Source organism: Salmo salar, chromosome ssa11, assembly GCF_905237065.1.
Source record: "Salmo salar chromosome ssa11, Ssal_v3.1, whole genome shotgun sequence".
Lineage (NCBI taxonomy): Eukaryota > Metazoa > Chordata > Actinopteri > Salmoniformes > Salmonidae > Salmo > Salmo salar.
In genome coordinates, this window is record NC_059452.1 from 5,606,870 (window position 1) to 5,622,897 (window position 16,028).

The following is a 16,028-nucleotide window of genomic DNA, read 5'->3' on the forward strand; positions in this document are numbered from 1 at the left end:
ACAAGAGAAACAAAATAACATCAATGCAGACCCGGGGATGAAACTGAGGAAGTGACAGATATAGGGGAGGCAATCAATGATGTGATGGATTCCAGATGAAGCGCTGGTGTGCGTAATGATGGTGACAGGTGTGCGTAATGATGAGCAGTCTGGCGACCACAAGCGACAGAGAGGGGAGCGGGAGCAGACGGGACAATTTCAATTTAGCCCTATCCATATAGGCCGATTCCCACAAGTGTAAGGGGTTAAGGGAGACGTAGTGGGACCAGTTCGTGAGGTAGGATTTAATCGTTAATCGGTAGGATTTAATCGTCCATTTATTCTTATTTATTGTGATCTTCAAGGCTAACTGATCCTAAATCAGCACGACACCTCAGATTAGTGATACATTAGTGTCTGGCCAGCTGGATTCGTGTGTGACGCTGGTGACTCAGACAGTGGCCTAAAAAGGAGGGAATCCATCAGTCTCAGCCAGTTTTTCACTATATTGGCAGGATTCCTTCTCTTCTCCTTGACTCATCCTCCCATCAGGGCACCATAGCAGTAGACACTATGTAGAGGGACACACTGGCCATATCCAAAATCTATCTTAACTACTACTTACTAAAACTACACACAGTGCATTCGGAAGTTTTCAGACCCCTTGACTTTTTCCACATTTTGTTACGTTACAGCCTTATTCTAAAATTGATTAAATGAATACTTTCTGAATACTTTCCGAATGCACTGTAGCCCTACTATGTTGTAATTGTACTACATACTATTAGAACATAGCCTACTCATTAGTCAAAACGAATTCAGTAGACAACAAATATCAACATACTAGCTAGGCTCACCAATCATTCGAATGCATAATCTAATGCAAAATTGTGTTGATTCACACCATTTGTTCATGTAGGCACAGCGAGTCTCCTTATCTGATTATCAGCTGAATATAAGCTGGTTTCAAACACACGTGACTCTGAAAAGACGATTCTCTTCCTCGAAAGGGTGCAGCGATTTCTACTAGATTAAAAGCCAAAATGAGTATAACATCCTGGCATTTAAAGCATACTCAATTTTCAAAATTTCACATACTATAAAACTATTTTTGAATACATTATTAAATGTCTACTATTTAGAACACTAGTATTAGTATTCACACATGGCCACTGTCTCAAATGAGCCTATTCCCTATATATAGTGCACTACTTTGACCAACCAGGAGGCTATTTAGCTTAATTGGTTAAAAAAATGCCTTAAAAAAAGTGCACTATAGAGAATAAGATGTCATTTGATATTTGAACAAAGCTCACTGCTAAGCCTTAGAATAAGGAATAGCTTAGAATAAGGAAAATATTTTCTTTTGAGGATTTCCCAAAGAAGTGGTTCCCACCCCCGTGCCCCCCAACCAGTTAGTCAGCCATTTAGCCGGTTAGACAGTCAGTCAGTCAGTCATTCAGTGTCAGCCAGCTAGGGTTGTGACTATCATGGAATTTTGGGGAACGGTCATCAAAGAATCATTTGAATAGCAAAAAACAATTGTTCATATTGATTAATTTACACTACTGCTATTGGGTAAAGTATACCTACTTTTCTAAAATGTATGTATTACATTTGTTATGATGTTTATTTTATTCACAGTCTTCATTCATAATCGCTGCTTACATGATTATTACGATTACCGTGCCAGCCCTACAGCCAGGAAGTCAGTCAGTCAGTCCCCACATAAAAATATACTATAGAATACTACAGTACTTACAATAGAATTCTGTAGTAAACTGTAGGATACTGTATAATGCTATAGTAAATACTGCAGTATACTACAGTCTGCAAAAACACTACAGTAAATGTAACTGTAGTATTTTTTTCATGTGGGTCAGTCAGTGCCTGGTCCTGTGCCAGTGAGGCTGAGTGGAGAGGGCACGGCGGATGCGAAACACACCGGCAGGTGTCTGGCACCACCCGGGGGAGTTTTAAAAGCCTGGCATGGGGGGCAGCCACTATCTGAACTTTTATACTGAACAAAAATATAAACGCAAAACGCTACAATTTCTAATATTTTCATGAGTTACAGTTCATATAAGGACATCAGTCAATTGACGTACATTCATTAGGCCCTAATCTATGGATTTCACATGATTGGGAGATACAGTTATGCATCTGTTGGTCACAGATACCTTAAAAAAAGGTAGGGGGCGTGAATCAGAAAACCAGTCAGTATCTGGTGTGACCAATATTTACCCCATGCAGCTCGACACATCTCCTTCACATCGAGTAGATCAGGCTGATGATTATTGCCTGTGGAATATTGCCCTACTCATTACATTTACATTTTAGTCATTTAGCAGACGCTCTTATCCAGAGCAACTTACAGTAGTGAATGCATACGTTTCATAAATGTTTTTCTTCCGTACTGGTCCCCCGTGGGAATTGAACCCCCCCTGGCATTGCAAACACCATGCTCTACCAACTGAGCCACACGGTACCCATCTTCTGTCACATCCTGACCAGTAAAAGGGGTTGTTTGTTATTATAGTTTGGTCAGGGCGTGGCAGGGGGTGTTTGTTTTGTGTGTTTCGGGGTTTTTGGTTTATGTTCTATATCTTCTATTTCTATGTGTTTATCTAGTTTTTCTATTTCTATGTTGGGGTTTTGGAACGACCTCCAATTAGAGGCAGCTGGTTGTCATTGCCTCTAATTGGAGGCCATATTTAAGTGGGTTAGTTTTCTCTTGTGTTTGTGGTTGGTTGTTTCCTTGTATAGTCATAGCACCTTACAGGACTGTTTTCGTAATTTGTTTTTGTATGAGTTGTTTTTTTCCTTCTAATAAAAAGAAGACGAGCAATATAACCGCTGCATATTGGTCCAATGATTTCTCCTCTTCAGACAACGAAGTTTGTGACATCTTCAATGGCTGTGCGAAGTTGCTGTGCGAATATTGACGGGAACTGGAACACACTGTCGTCATCCCAAACATGCTCAATGAGTGACGTGTGGTGAGTATGCAGGCCATGGAAGAACTGGGACATTTTCAGCTTTCAGGAATTGTGTACAGATCCTTGCAACATTAGGCTGTGCATTATGATTCTGAAAGATGAGGTGATGGCTGAGGTGACAGATGAGGTGACAGATGCATCGCAAGACAATGGGCCTCAAGATCTCGTCATGGTAACTCTGTGCATTCAAATTGCCATAGATAAAATGCAATTATGCCTGCCTATACCATAATCCCACGGCTACCATGGGGCACTCTGTTCACAAAGTAGAAGTCAGCAAACCGCCAGCCCTCACGACACCATACACGTGTTCTGCAGTTGTGAGGCCGTACTGCCAAATTCTCTAATGCGATGTTGTGGTAGAGAAGTTAACATTAAATTATCTGGCAACAGCTCTGGTGGACATTCCTGCAGTCAGCATGTCATTTGCACACTCCCTCAAAACTTGAGACATCTGTGGCATTGTATTGTTTGACTGGTCCCTGAACATTTTACAGTGGCATTTTAATGTCCCCAACACAAGATGCACCTGTGTAATGATCATGCCGTTTAATCAGATTCTTCATATGCCACACCTGTCAAGTGTATGGATTATCTTGGCAATGGAGAAATGCTCACTAACAGGGATTTAAACAAATGTGTGAAAACAATTTGAGAGAAATAAGCTTTGTGTACATATGGAACATTTCTGGGATCTTTTATTTCAGCTCATGAAACATGGGACTTTACATGTTGCGTTTATGTTTTTGTTCAGTGTAGAAACACTCAATTTGGTGTTCCATTGCACTACGCTTTGAAACGTTTTGTGCCCTAATGAACACATCCCTCACCTGTTTTGTGTGTCTCATGTGCCTCATTAACGCAAAAAAGAAACGTCCTCTCACTGTCAACTGCGTTTATTTTCAGGAAACTTAACATGTGTAAATATTTCTATGAACATAACAAGATTCAACAACAGAAATATACTGAACAAGTTCCACAGACATGTGACTAACAGAAATGGAATAATGTGTCCCTGAACAAAGGGGGAGTCAAAATCAAAAGTAACAGTCAGTATCTGGTGTGGCCAACAGTGCTGCAGTGCATCTCCTCTTCATGGACTGCACCAGATTTGTCAGTTCTTGCTGTGAGATGTTACCCCACTCTTCCACCAAGGCACATGCAAGTTCCCGGACATTTCTGGGGGGAATGGCCTTAGCCCTCATCCTCCGATCCAACATGTCCCAGGTCCCAGGCTCTTCGCTGGCCATGGCAGAACACTGACATTCCTGTCTTGCAGGAAATCACTCACATAACAAGCAGTATGGGTGGTGGATTGTCATGCTGGAGGGTCATGTCAGGATGAGCCTGCAGGAAGGGTACCACATGAGGGAGGTCTTCCCTGTAACGCACAGCGTTGAGATTGCTTGCAATGACAACAAGCTCAGTCCGATGATGCTGTGACACACCGCCCCAGACCATGACAGACCCTCCACCTTCAAATCGATCCCGCTCCAGAGTACAGGCCTCGGTGTAACGCTCATTTCTTCGAACGATAAACACGAATCCGACCATCACCCCTGGTGAGACGAAACCGCAACTTGTCAGTGAAGAGCACTTTTTGCCAGTCCTGTCTGGTCCAGTCTGAGCACTGATAGAGGGATTGTGCGTTCCTGGTGTAACTCGGGCATTTGTTGTTGCCATCCTGTACCTGTCCCGAAGGTGTGATGTTCGGATGTACCGATCCTGTGCAGATGTTGTTACACGTGGTCTGCCACTGTGAGGATGATCAGCTGTCCGTCCTGTAGCTGTCTTAGGCGTCTCACAGTACGGACATTGCAATTTATTGCCCTGGCCACATCTGCAGACCTCATGCCTCCTTGGAGCCTGCCAAAGGCACATTCACGCAGATGAGCAGGGACCCTGGGCATCTTTCTTTTGGTGTTTTTCAGTATAAAGCCCTCTTTAGGGTCCTAAGTTTTCATAATTCTGACCTCAATTGCCTACCATCTGCAAGCTGTTTGTGTCTTAATGACCGTTCTAGAGGTGCATGTTCATTAATTATTTATGGTTCATTGAACAAGCATGGGAAACGGTGTTTAACCCCTTTACAATGAAGAACTGTGAAGATATTTGGATTTTTACGAATTGTCTTTGAAAGACAGGGTCCTGAAGAAGGGACATTTCTTTTTTTGCTGAGTTTAGATGGAGGTTTTGCTGTTGTACTTGTTAGTGGACATTTCATCCTAATGTTCCAAATATTTGCTGTGTTTAACGCGCTTCTGGGTTGGGACCGCATCCAGGTAAATGGGTCATTTTTTTTCTTGCTTATTACTGAGTGTGTGTGTTAGTGTTAATTGTTAAATTCTTTATGTTGAATATGCATACAGATGCTATGCCTTTTCTGTGTCATGAGTTTTATTTAACAAATTCTTATTTACAATGACGGCTCCCCCAGCCAAACCCGGACGACACTGGGCCAATTGTGTGCCGCCCTATGGGACTCATAATCACAGCCGGATGTGATGCAGTCTGGATTTCGAACCAGGGACTGCAGTCATATCTCTTGCAAAAAGTTAGCAGTGTTTCAGGCCGTGCCTCAGACATTGTGTTTCTCTATGTGTGTCCCAAATGGCCCTATGTGCCCTGGTCAAAAGTATTGCACAACATTGCGAACTTGTTGCCATTTGGGACGCAATCACCTTTCTGTCTTCTTTTTCCCTACTTGGTGAATCCTGAACCTTAGCAGGCAGACAGGATGTTGACTCGTCGACTGTGAAAGCAGCAAACATGCGGTTCCCTGATTGCTGTTCTTTCTCTCTCATCCCCCAGATGTGGGGAGAGCAGTCCACGCGCCGGCCCACATCACAGAGAAGGTGGTGCAGCTCTTCAGGAGTAAAAGTGAATTTACCTTCCTGGCCTCCATCAAGCAGAAGTCCTCCACGTCAGGAGTCATCTTCTCCATCCATGAATCTGAACACAGGTAATGCATCTTTAATCCTCTTATTACTGCCTTTTCAGCAGCTACTTTCTCTATCTGCCAACACTATCGTCAACTAACTTTCCCAGCTGTGACTCTGAATGGGCCCTGTTGGAATTGAACACACAGATTACTTCTTGTCGCATTCATTCCTTGAGCATTTGCAAGACGAATTTGATCAGCCTGTTGAAAATATCAAATATCAATATCAGATTATTCTGCTTATGTGAATGATGTAGGGAAAGGAGTGGGAGATGTCTAACTTGCTGACCGCATGGTTTTGTACTTGCATGATTTGGACAGAAAAAATATGTTGCCCTATTTGTTTTTATCTCTCACACTGGCAAATGACACAAGGAAATCATACTTGAAGGAGGAACAGACAGTCATTGATCATCCAGCATCTGCACATAGTGCACACTGACATGTTTTGTTAACCTTAACTCCCCCTCCAGCCATTTCAAATACCTTCAGTCACAAATGTACATTACCTCTGTATTTTGGGTGTGTCTGTGCGCGTGTGTGTGTGTGTGTGTCTGTGAGTTGTGCCCTTATCACAGTCAACACACATATACAGTAAGCTCCAAAAGTATTGGGACAGTGACAAATTTGGTGTTATTTTGATTCTGTACTCCAGAACTGTGGATTTGAAATTATACAATGATGGAGAAAGTTTCAGAAGCATAAATATCATACCCATCAAAAATGTTAACCTCCCCTCATATTGCAATGGTGAGAGGTTAGCATGTCTTGGGGGTGTGATATTTATGCGTGTGTAAATTACTCACTCACTGTCACGGTTGTCGAAAGGAGGAACGGACCAAAGTGCAGCGTGTGTCATTCCACATTTTATTTACACTGTGAAACTATGCAATACATATAAATAAACTGAATAACAACAACAACAAACCATGACGCAGAGTTAATATACACATACTCAAAAACAATCTCCCACAAACCCAGGTGGAAAAAATCCCTATTTAAGTATGATCTCCAATTAGAGACAACGAGGACCAGCTGCCTCTAATTGGAGATCATCCCAAACAAACCCAACATAGAAATGCAAATGCAAAATGTGTCGTTACACATTTTATTTACACTGTGAACCTATGCAATACATATAAATAAACTGAATAACAAAAAACTGACGCAGAGTTAACATACACGTACTCAAAAACAATCTCCCACAAACCCAGGTGGAAAAACACCCTACTTAAGTATGATCTCCAATTAGAGACAACAAGGACCAGCTGCCTCTAATTGGAGATCATCCCAAACAAAACCCAACATAGAAATACAAAACTAGAACCTGACAACATAGAAAAACTAAACTAGAAAACCCCCGTCACGCCCTGACCTACTCTACCATAGAAAATAACAGCTTTCTAAGGTCAGGACGTGACACTCACCATTATTCATGATTATTTCATGATTATTCATTATCATGGTAGAATCCACCTTAGTGTAGAAGTGTATAAAAGTGACTCCAAAATAAAAGTGACTCCAAAATGACACATTACATTACTTACCATAAATTTATATTGGGCACAAAATAATCTGAAACACAACCAGAACAAACACATTAGTCACACGCTTGATGTAGTCATTGTGTACTATGAATATGGCACCAAATATTTAACTTTTTACTACTTTAATACACATTTAAGTGAATTTGTCCCAATACTTTTGGTCCCCTAAAATGGTGACACTATGTACAAAAATTGCTGTAATTTCTAAATTATTCACCCAATGTAGATGAAAATACCTTCAAATTAAAGCTGGCAGTCTGCACTTTTCATTTAAAATACAAAGTGCTGGAGTACAGAGCCAAAACAACAATTAAAAAATGTCACAGTCCCAACACTTTTGGAGCGCACTGTATTTTATTGTGAGAAGTATATAATGGAATATAACACAATAAAATAGAAAGAATAGTGTCGAAAGTGTGCACGTGTGAAACACCTTTTGGCAGCAATAACAGCTGTCTGTTTTTTGGGGGTAAGTCTCTAAGAGCTTTGCACACCTGGATTGCGCAATATGTACCCTTTATTCTTTCCAAAATTATTCAAGCTCTGCCAAATTGTTGTTCATTGCTATACAGACATGTTGCCATAGACTGTCAATCAGATTTAAGTCAAAACTGTAACTCGGACAATCAGGAACATTCACTGTCATAGTAAACAACTCCAGGGTACAATTGGGCTTGTGTTTTAGGTTATTGTCCTGCTGAAAGGTGAATTTGTCTTCCAGTGTCTGGTGGATAGATTTTCCTCTTGGATTTTGCCTGTGCTTAGCTCCATTCCATTTAGTTTTATCCTCACTCTAAAAAATGCTGTGTTAAAAACAACCCAATTTCGGTTATTTAGTAACCCAGCGCTGGTTAAATACTGGACAGAACACACAGTGGGTTGTTTTAACCCAGCCAGTTGTGTTACGTGAATAACCCAATAAGTTTGGTAGTTGGGATTACACAAACAGTTGGGCATTTTTTACTCTCATGCTGGGTTGACATAGCAGCTGGGTCTTTTTATGTAATCCTTAGGTTATTTTCAGGAGGCGTGGCTTTCAACTAGATCTTATTGGCCACCATGAGAGTAAATGTCATTCCTGTTCTTCATGATAAAAGGATCGTACGAGATTTGGGCAATGTAGCCTTTATATACTTCCTCAGAGACAGATTGTGGATACCATTTTTATGTCTTTGCGTTCATTGCCAAAATCCTTAACTATCCCTTTAAGTTTACATTCTTTGAATTTTCCTCACATTTTTTGGTGCATTTTACACAGTAATATCAGGATTATTTAGTAGATATGATAAAACGGTACAGGAGCTACATAGGCTTTTAGGGAACTCATACATTTCTCTAAGCCTCATTGAAGCTACAAACATTTTTATGTTCGACCTTAACCCGACAACAGAACAGATTCACATAAATTACATTTACTCTCATGGGTGGCTAAAAATAACTGAAAATATCTGAAAGCCACACCCCTAGTAAACCATGCCTCCAGTCCTCTGATCTGACCCGCTTAGTCATATCTTAATAACCCAGCACCAATAACCCAGCATCAATAACCCAGCAGTTTTTAAAGAAAATAACCCAACTAAGTGCCCCAATGCCTGCAACCCAGCAGTTGGGTCAACCAAACACAGCATTATTTAGAGTGGTGTAAATCTTCCCAGTCCTTGCCAATGACAAGCATACCCATAATATACACCACGCTTTAAAATATGGAGAGTGGTACTGTGTTGTGTTGGATTTGCCCCAAACATAGCAATGTGTATTCAAGACAAAAAGCCACATTTCTTTGCAGTATTACTTTAGTGCCTTGTTGCAAACATGCATGTTTTGGAATATTTGGAGAGCAGGGCCCAGCTGATAATCACCCCGATAATTGCCTTGAACCTGTACTATACCAAAACTAATTTCACACTTATTAACAACAGACAATAAAGTAAAGTGTGATGGGGAGAATGGGGGAGAATGGGCGAGTTGAGATAGGGGAAGCGAATAATGCATAATTATGTGATCACCAATTGTGAATGAAGAACAGGGCGGGCCATTCATTGTATTGATCCATTGACATTTTTATCTTAAAATGGTGTCTTATCAGTCTACTCTGGCCTACTTGGAGTAGGCTACACAGTGAGAGCATGCATATTTGTACATGTTGAATGGCTTTCAATATCTGGGAAAATATCCACATCAGGCAACACAGCAGGTGAGCTAGTGTCGAAGAATGTGGTGATGAGGCTTGTGGAACCTTATGTTGGCAAGGGGAGAACTGTCACCATGGACAATTTCTTCATTTCACTGTAATTGGCGAAGAACTTGCTTGCAAAGAAAACAAGTCTGGCCTACACCATGAACAAAGGAAGAAGGGAGCTCTCTCCATCTGTGCAAAATAAGACACCGGCACAGCCATTGTACTCCACAACAATACAATGGTGCTGAAGAACGACAAGACGACAAGACACAAAGAGAAAACTGGAGACTATTACGCACTACAACCAAACAAAGATATGTCAAAGTGTGTCAAGCAAGTGAATGTTACGAAAATTGTGTCAACTGTTAGGACAAGGGATAACAGCTAAATGAAATCCAACTGATGCCATTGCGTGAAGATGCACAAAAGCACGAGCTGACAATAATTGACTATATTTGACTGCTGTCATATCAACACTTATGTTCAATAATGCCATTATTGCTTTTGTGCTAAGGTTCACTATTTATTAAGTCCACTTGGCTACAAATTTTTTCATGATTTGACCACGTGTCTTGACCATGGGTCTTGGTGGTTGCGTTATTTAAATTGTAATTTATCTTTATAAAAATAAGCTGTTACTGTGTTCCAACAAAGACAATCCATGAATAAAATTTATTGAACACTTGAATTTCGTGTTTTTTGTTTTTACATATAGCTTACAGTAACATAAACTAATGAAAATGCTATTGTGTTATTTGAAAAAAATTATATTCTAATAAATTCTACCTAAGGCCTTGTCACGTCCTGACCAGCAGATGGAGCTATTGTTTTAGTTTTGGGGTCAGGACGTGGCAGTTTTGTGTATGGGGAATGTTTGTATTGTTGATTGGGACTTCCAATTGAAGGCAGGTGTGTTGAGTTGCCTTTGATTGGAAGTCCTATATAGGTGTGTGTGTTTTTCTTTGGGGTTGTGGGTGGTTGTTTTTTGCACTGCGTTTCTAGCCTGCAGAACTGTAGCTGTTGTCACCTTTATTGTATTGTTAAGTGGATGCTTTACTCCTTATTTGTAATTAAATATGAGTATTCACATACCTGCTGCGCCTTGGTCCATTTATGAAGACAGCCGTTACAGGCCTTCACAAAAACAATAATGATTATTTTTGCGATGCTAGTGTTAATTAGATATGGGGATGTGCTACTGAAATCAACGAATAGCGGGATACAACAATGTGGTTTTTTGAAAATATACTATGCTTTACATGCCAGGATGTTATATTAATTTTGACTTTTCATCTTGTAGAATTCGCTGCATACTTTTTGTGAATTGCACAGCCACAGTGCATTGGAAGAGTAGGGCTGTGAAGTTTGATAGCTAGATCTCGTCAAGTAAACAACAAAACATCTTCAAAGATCGCGAATAGCGAAGCTTCTGCAGTGTTCAAATGTAAGTAGTTTTTGTTCTCCTTAAAATGATCACGACTATTTCATTATAAGATTACTTCTTTGCAAACAGAACTGCAGCCTACTGCCTGCCGTGCCTTTAGCTAGCTACGTGCTTTAGTAGGACTAGAAGTTATAACTGTTCGAACATTAACGTTAGCTACAGCGTTACTTGCTTGCTATTGAGCGACAACTTCATATTTAAGATTGGCCTAATTATCTAACTAGCTAGCTAGCTACTTGTTGTAAATACCAGGGCTTGTGTTTAAACTGTTACAGGGTCTGATGACAATACCAGGCATTTAATTCAGTGGCAAACATGACAGGAGAAATGCTGCAAAAAAGGTTTTGATTATGTCACGTGGCCACAGTTAGTGCAGTGGCAAGAGCGCTATGCACTACTACTAGCTAACGTTAATAATGTGATAGCCTAAATTAGTAATTTCCACAGTGGTGTTGGTCCCAACACCTCTCTTTTCTTCTAGTTCTACTGATTTTCCATTTCGGTTTATTTGTGTTGACCTGACTATAATGTTCATGCTATACAATATTAGTTTCTACCTGAATGGTTAAAGCCTGAATGGGTCTAGATAGTTTCTTTGCACATAACCTGTTATGGTAAAAGTAATGGGAAATTGCACTCGTCACTGTTTTCACCTTGGCCCTCCAATTTCACCAAGTATATTCGCTGCACAGTCTAGCTATCTACAGAAAGTTCACACAACTCTTTACTCTTTGCTCATGTTCTGGGTAATGTACTTCATCCTATATCTTTTCAGAATCTACATGAAAGAGTGTGAGCTGGAGGGACAGCTGTCAGATGCATGGGTGAAAAAGAAGTGGGAGAACCCTAAGCAAAAAAAATAACATGTCACTGAGCTGGTGAATAAGTTTAAGTTTAGGGTGGGTTTCTTTTACAGAAACAAACCATGTCTGACTTTTGTTTATAGGAATACAATTGTCCAGGACACTTATGTCTAATTTGATTATAGGGATATTATCTATATGCATGCATTTAACCTTTTCACACGTACCAACAAGCGGGTGTGATCATTCTACAGTGGTCTCTGCAGCGTACACTCAAACTGGTGTGATTAGAATGCTTATTTAGAACGTCCAGTTTCGTTTGACGCAACAATCAGCATTTGAGCTGGCCACACTGTTTTTTTCACAGAAACATTTTGCACAAACACAGTCCTTACAAAGTTATGTCCAGAATGTTACCAGTTTATTTTTGGATGCAATGTTCAGACATTCACAGAAGTAGCTACAGCATAACACAATCATCCAAACTGGAGTCTACATTTGTCCTAGCGCAAGCGGTCATATTTTTATAACTCTCTGACAGGAACTACAATATGAATTAGCTAATAGCAATTACTATTTATAATTAATCACATCACCATTGATCGAAATAATTCAGTAAAACACTTTCTAAAAATCTAAAAGTAATCCGACGGTGGGTATTTTGCGCACGCCAGCATGTTTGTTTTTTCACATCAAAGATAATAAGAGGAGAGAAGATGAGTTTGGTCTGTTTATAGTATGCATGTTGAAGGGGGTGTGTCATCTACAATCATTCACTTCCATTCATTCACTTCTGTAAGTTTATCTGAAAGATGAGTGAACCATTCCTTCACCACATTATAACATCTTTGGTCTGACAGATGTTTACTTGACACCCAGAATGCATTGTATAATGTCAACAAACATAGTGCCACACAAAGCTGGCAAACAGCTTTGCATTAGCACATTATAATCATTTCCACCTTCATAAAGGTATTTTACACACATCATAGGTGTCCATAACAATAATGCAATAATCAGAATGCATTATTTGTCATCAGTACTTGAAAACATGTGAATAAAACTGTACATTTATTATGCTCCATACAACATACGCACCTACAGTAGAAATGACATGATATACAGAAAATAAGGAACTTACTTTGATAGGAATGCACACATGTCCAAAGTTATAATTTGTAAGGAGAACAACAAGGAAGGCAATGCGAGCACCAGCCAGAAAATGTTCTAATTCGTACAAGACTGCGCAATATCTGCATACTTGATCTGTGCTAACATTAGTAAAGTGTGTGGGCTCTCTTCGAAGAGAGAAGTTTGTCGGCTCAATAAAGCCTCAAACATAAATTGTTTTCAACGCTGAAATGGGCTACTATTATGTGAATTAATAAGGAGACGGAACACACCTCAATTCAAACTGTTAGAAAATACAACTTGTTGGAAAATAATTTGAAATTGACAAGTTGAAACAGCCTATAGATAACTAGCAGGCAGCGCGTGTTAACTGTCCTGTTGCATAATAATCGCATTTTGGAATATTCTGACATCTCGTGGTTAAAACAACTCACGCTGGGGCAACTGTTAGAGATATTTGGAACTCACATATGAAAAGGTTAAACTTAAACCACTAGATGCTGTTTTCCATTGTGCCCTTATTACTGGTGATGGTTATAGAACTCACACGTGTTGTGTATCAGCAAGTGGGTTGGACCTCTTTGTGTTTAAGGAGAGAGCAGCACTCTTTTGTGTTTATTTACAAAGCACTCATGCAGAAACTTCCTATGTATCTATCATCATTAATTCAATTTTGACTTACACATTACCAAACCCGGTCACAGGCTTGGATAACACTGGAGGCCCCTTCAGTCTCTACAGAGATGGGTAAAGCTGCTTTTAGTTGTTTTGCTCGCTTTATGTGGAACAACTCACAGAGATCTCAGAAATTAGATGTTCTGGTACCCCTTGGTCAGTTCAGAGAAATAATCAGAGACCTCTATGTTGATAAATGTGTTTTTCTTAATATTTTTGGTAATTTTGTGTATTGTATATATGTTTGATGTATTTATCCAGACCCTACTCTCAGTATGACTTCCTTGTCAAAATAAAGGTTTAATAAAAATATAAATAAATTGTTCTTCTGTACTAATAAAGTTCCCCTTTAGCAACACTTAACAACACTTCCTCATCAATTTCCTGTGCTTCACCGGCTTTCATAATCTCTAAGCGCATGAGTAGCCTACTGTAGCTATAGTTGGGTAGGTCAACCAATAGAGGCCAAGTCTTTGAGTGCATGACTGTCCTGTGAGGATCTGAATGGGTCAGATCAGCTTGGCAATGGATAAGAATAACCAGACCTCTCACCCACAGAAGAGGGGAGGAGGGAGCTGCTGCCGGTTTGACAGCTCACACCCTGTCGGAAATTACAGAAGACGACTTTTTCTTTCTCTTCCAGTATTTTCCCGCCGACACTCTAACACATTCAAAGTGAATACTGGAACAATATTTCTAAAATAAGAATGTGGGGGTTATCTATATAAAACTAATGTCATATTGGTTTATATTTTGTAATGTAATTAAAACGGTTATAAAGGAAATACTGTAACTTAAACTATTTACACCACAGGTATGAAGTCTCCATCCTTAATCTATATGAAATATGACAAATGATGAAAGTATTTTTGTTACGATATGAATGTGGTATAAACTGTGCATAGTTAGTAGCCACACCTCGAGTGAGGTCAGAGAGCATGTCAGACTGACAGAACCGTCCACTTTGGCCAGAGTGCATAAAAGGATTGGTATTGAGATTAACATTATACCAGAAAAGCGTGGAGCGTAGCTACACGTTTGAAATGGTTGGAACTTTGAACCTCAATATGAGGTGAAGAAAATAAACTCACCTCCCAGACTAGATCAGAACATCGCCAGGCTGTAGCTGCGCATGTAAAGTGATTAAAACTCTGACTATCTACACGAGGTGGAGGGAGAAGAAAACTACCCTCTCGGACAATCACTTGTACGGCTAATTAGCTGTCTTGAGTCAAATATCTAGAAAAGTGAATCTAAGTGGGACCATCCTACTACTCTTCAAATCATCCTTCTGTACTACTCTTTTCAAATCAACGTATCCTACTATGCTCATCACCAATGGGAACTGTCGACATGGCTGGCTAGCTATCTTCCAGCGTGAACAACAGTAGAAGACGAGAAAGGGGAGACCCCTTTCGGACAATCAGAGCCATACAAGCCTTCCGCTGAAAGGCCAACAACCTTCCTAAGGAGGGCTGCTTCCGACAGAGATAAACGGTGAATGAAGGCATTCACACGTAGCGTTAAATACATTCATGATTTCTTACTTCAAACGTTTGGTGGTTTGTGTACAAAGTATATGACTACTGTGAGAATAGTTATAAAATGTTTCAATGATGTGTCCCTTTTTCTCACTCTCTCTCTTCCCCCTCTTCATATTCTGTTATTATTTAGTTGGTTAGTAAATAAATAATTAAACCAATTTGTGTAGTACTGAATCATGTAGTCATGTAGCCACTAGAGATCTCCTTCACAATGCCTCAGCAGCTCTGGGCTCCAGAAAGTTCACCACATACAGTGCCTCAGCACTGCATTCCTCTACTGCATCTCCCAGTCCTCTCAAGCTTCAGGTGATTCTTCAATTGACACATGTGTAGGCCTACGGTACACTCAATTTTACTACAAGTACATTTTCCAAATGCTAGTGACTTAGCTAACGTTAGCCCAAAACAACAACCCAAAACGTCACTAGGTCCGGCTACAGATGATCCTTTCTGGTTCATATGAAGCCTTAACCGATGATGGTTTAAATACAACAGGGAACTCGGAATCCCAAGTTAACCTGTCTGGGCTAGGGGGCAGTATTTTCACGGCCGGATAAAAAAACGCACCCGATTTAAACTTATAATTAGTAGATTTGGATAGAAAACACTCTGAAGTTTCTAGAACTGTTTGAATGGTGTCTGTGAGTATAACAGAACTCATATGGCAGGCAAAAACCTGAGAAAATTCCAAGCAAGAAGTGGCCTGTCTGCGAATTTGTAGTTCTTCTTTTGGTTCTCTATCGAAACTACAGTATCCGTGGGGTTACATTGCACATTCTAAGGCTT

The 16,028-nt window shown here is 40.1% G+C and overlaps 1 protein-coding gene across 1 annotated transcript in view; it reads left to right on the plus strand.

The window, feature by feature from the left end:
* Positions 1-16,028, plus strand: part of LOC106561902 (protein kinase C-binding protein NELL1) — a 502,584-nt gene that overhangs the window by 101,608 nt on the left and 384,948 nt on the right. The window contains exon 3 of the mRNA XM_014126233.1: positions 5,790-5,940. Coding sequence (XP_013981708.1) covers positions 5,790-5,940 — 151 coding nt within the window. The remainder of the gene's footprint in view (positions 1-5,789; positions 5,941-16,028) is intronic.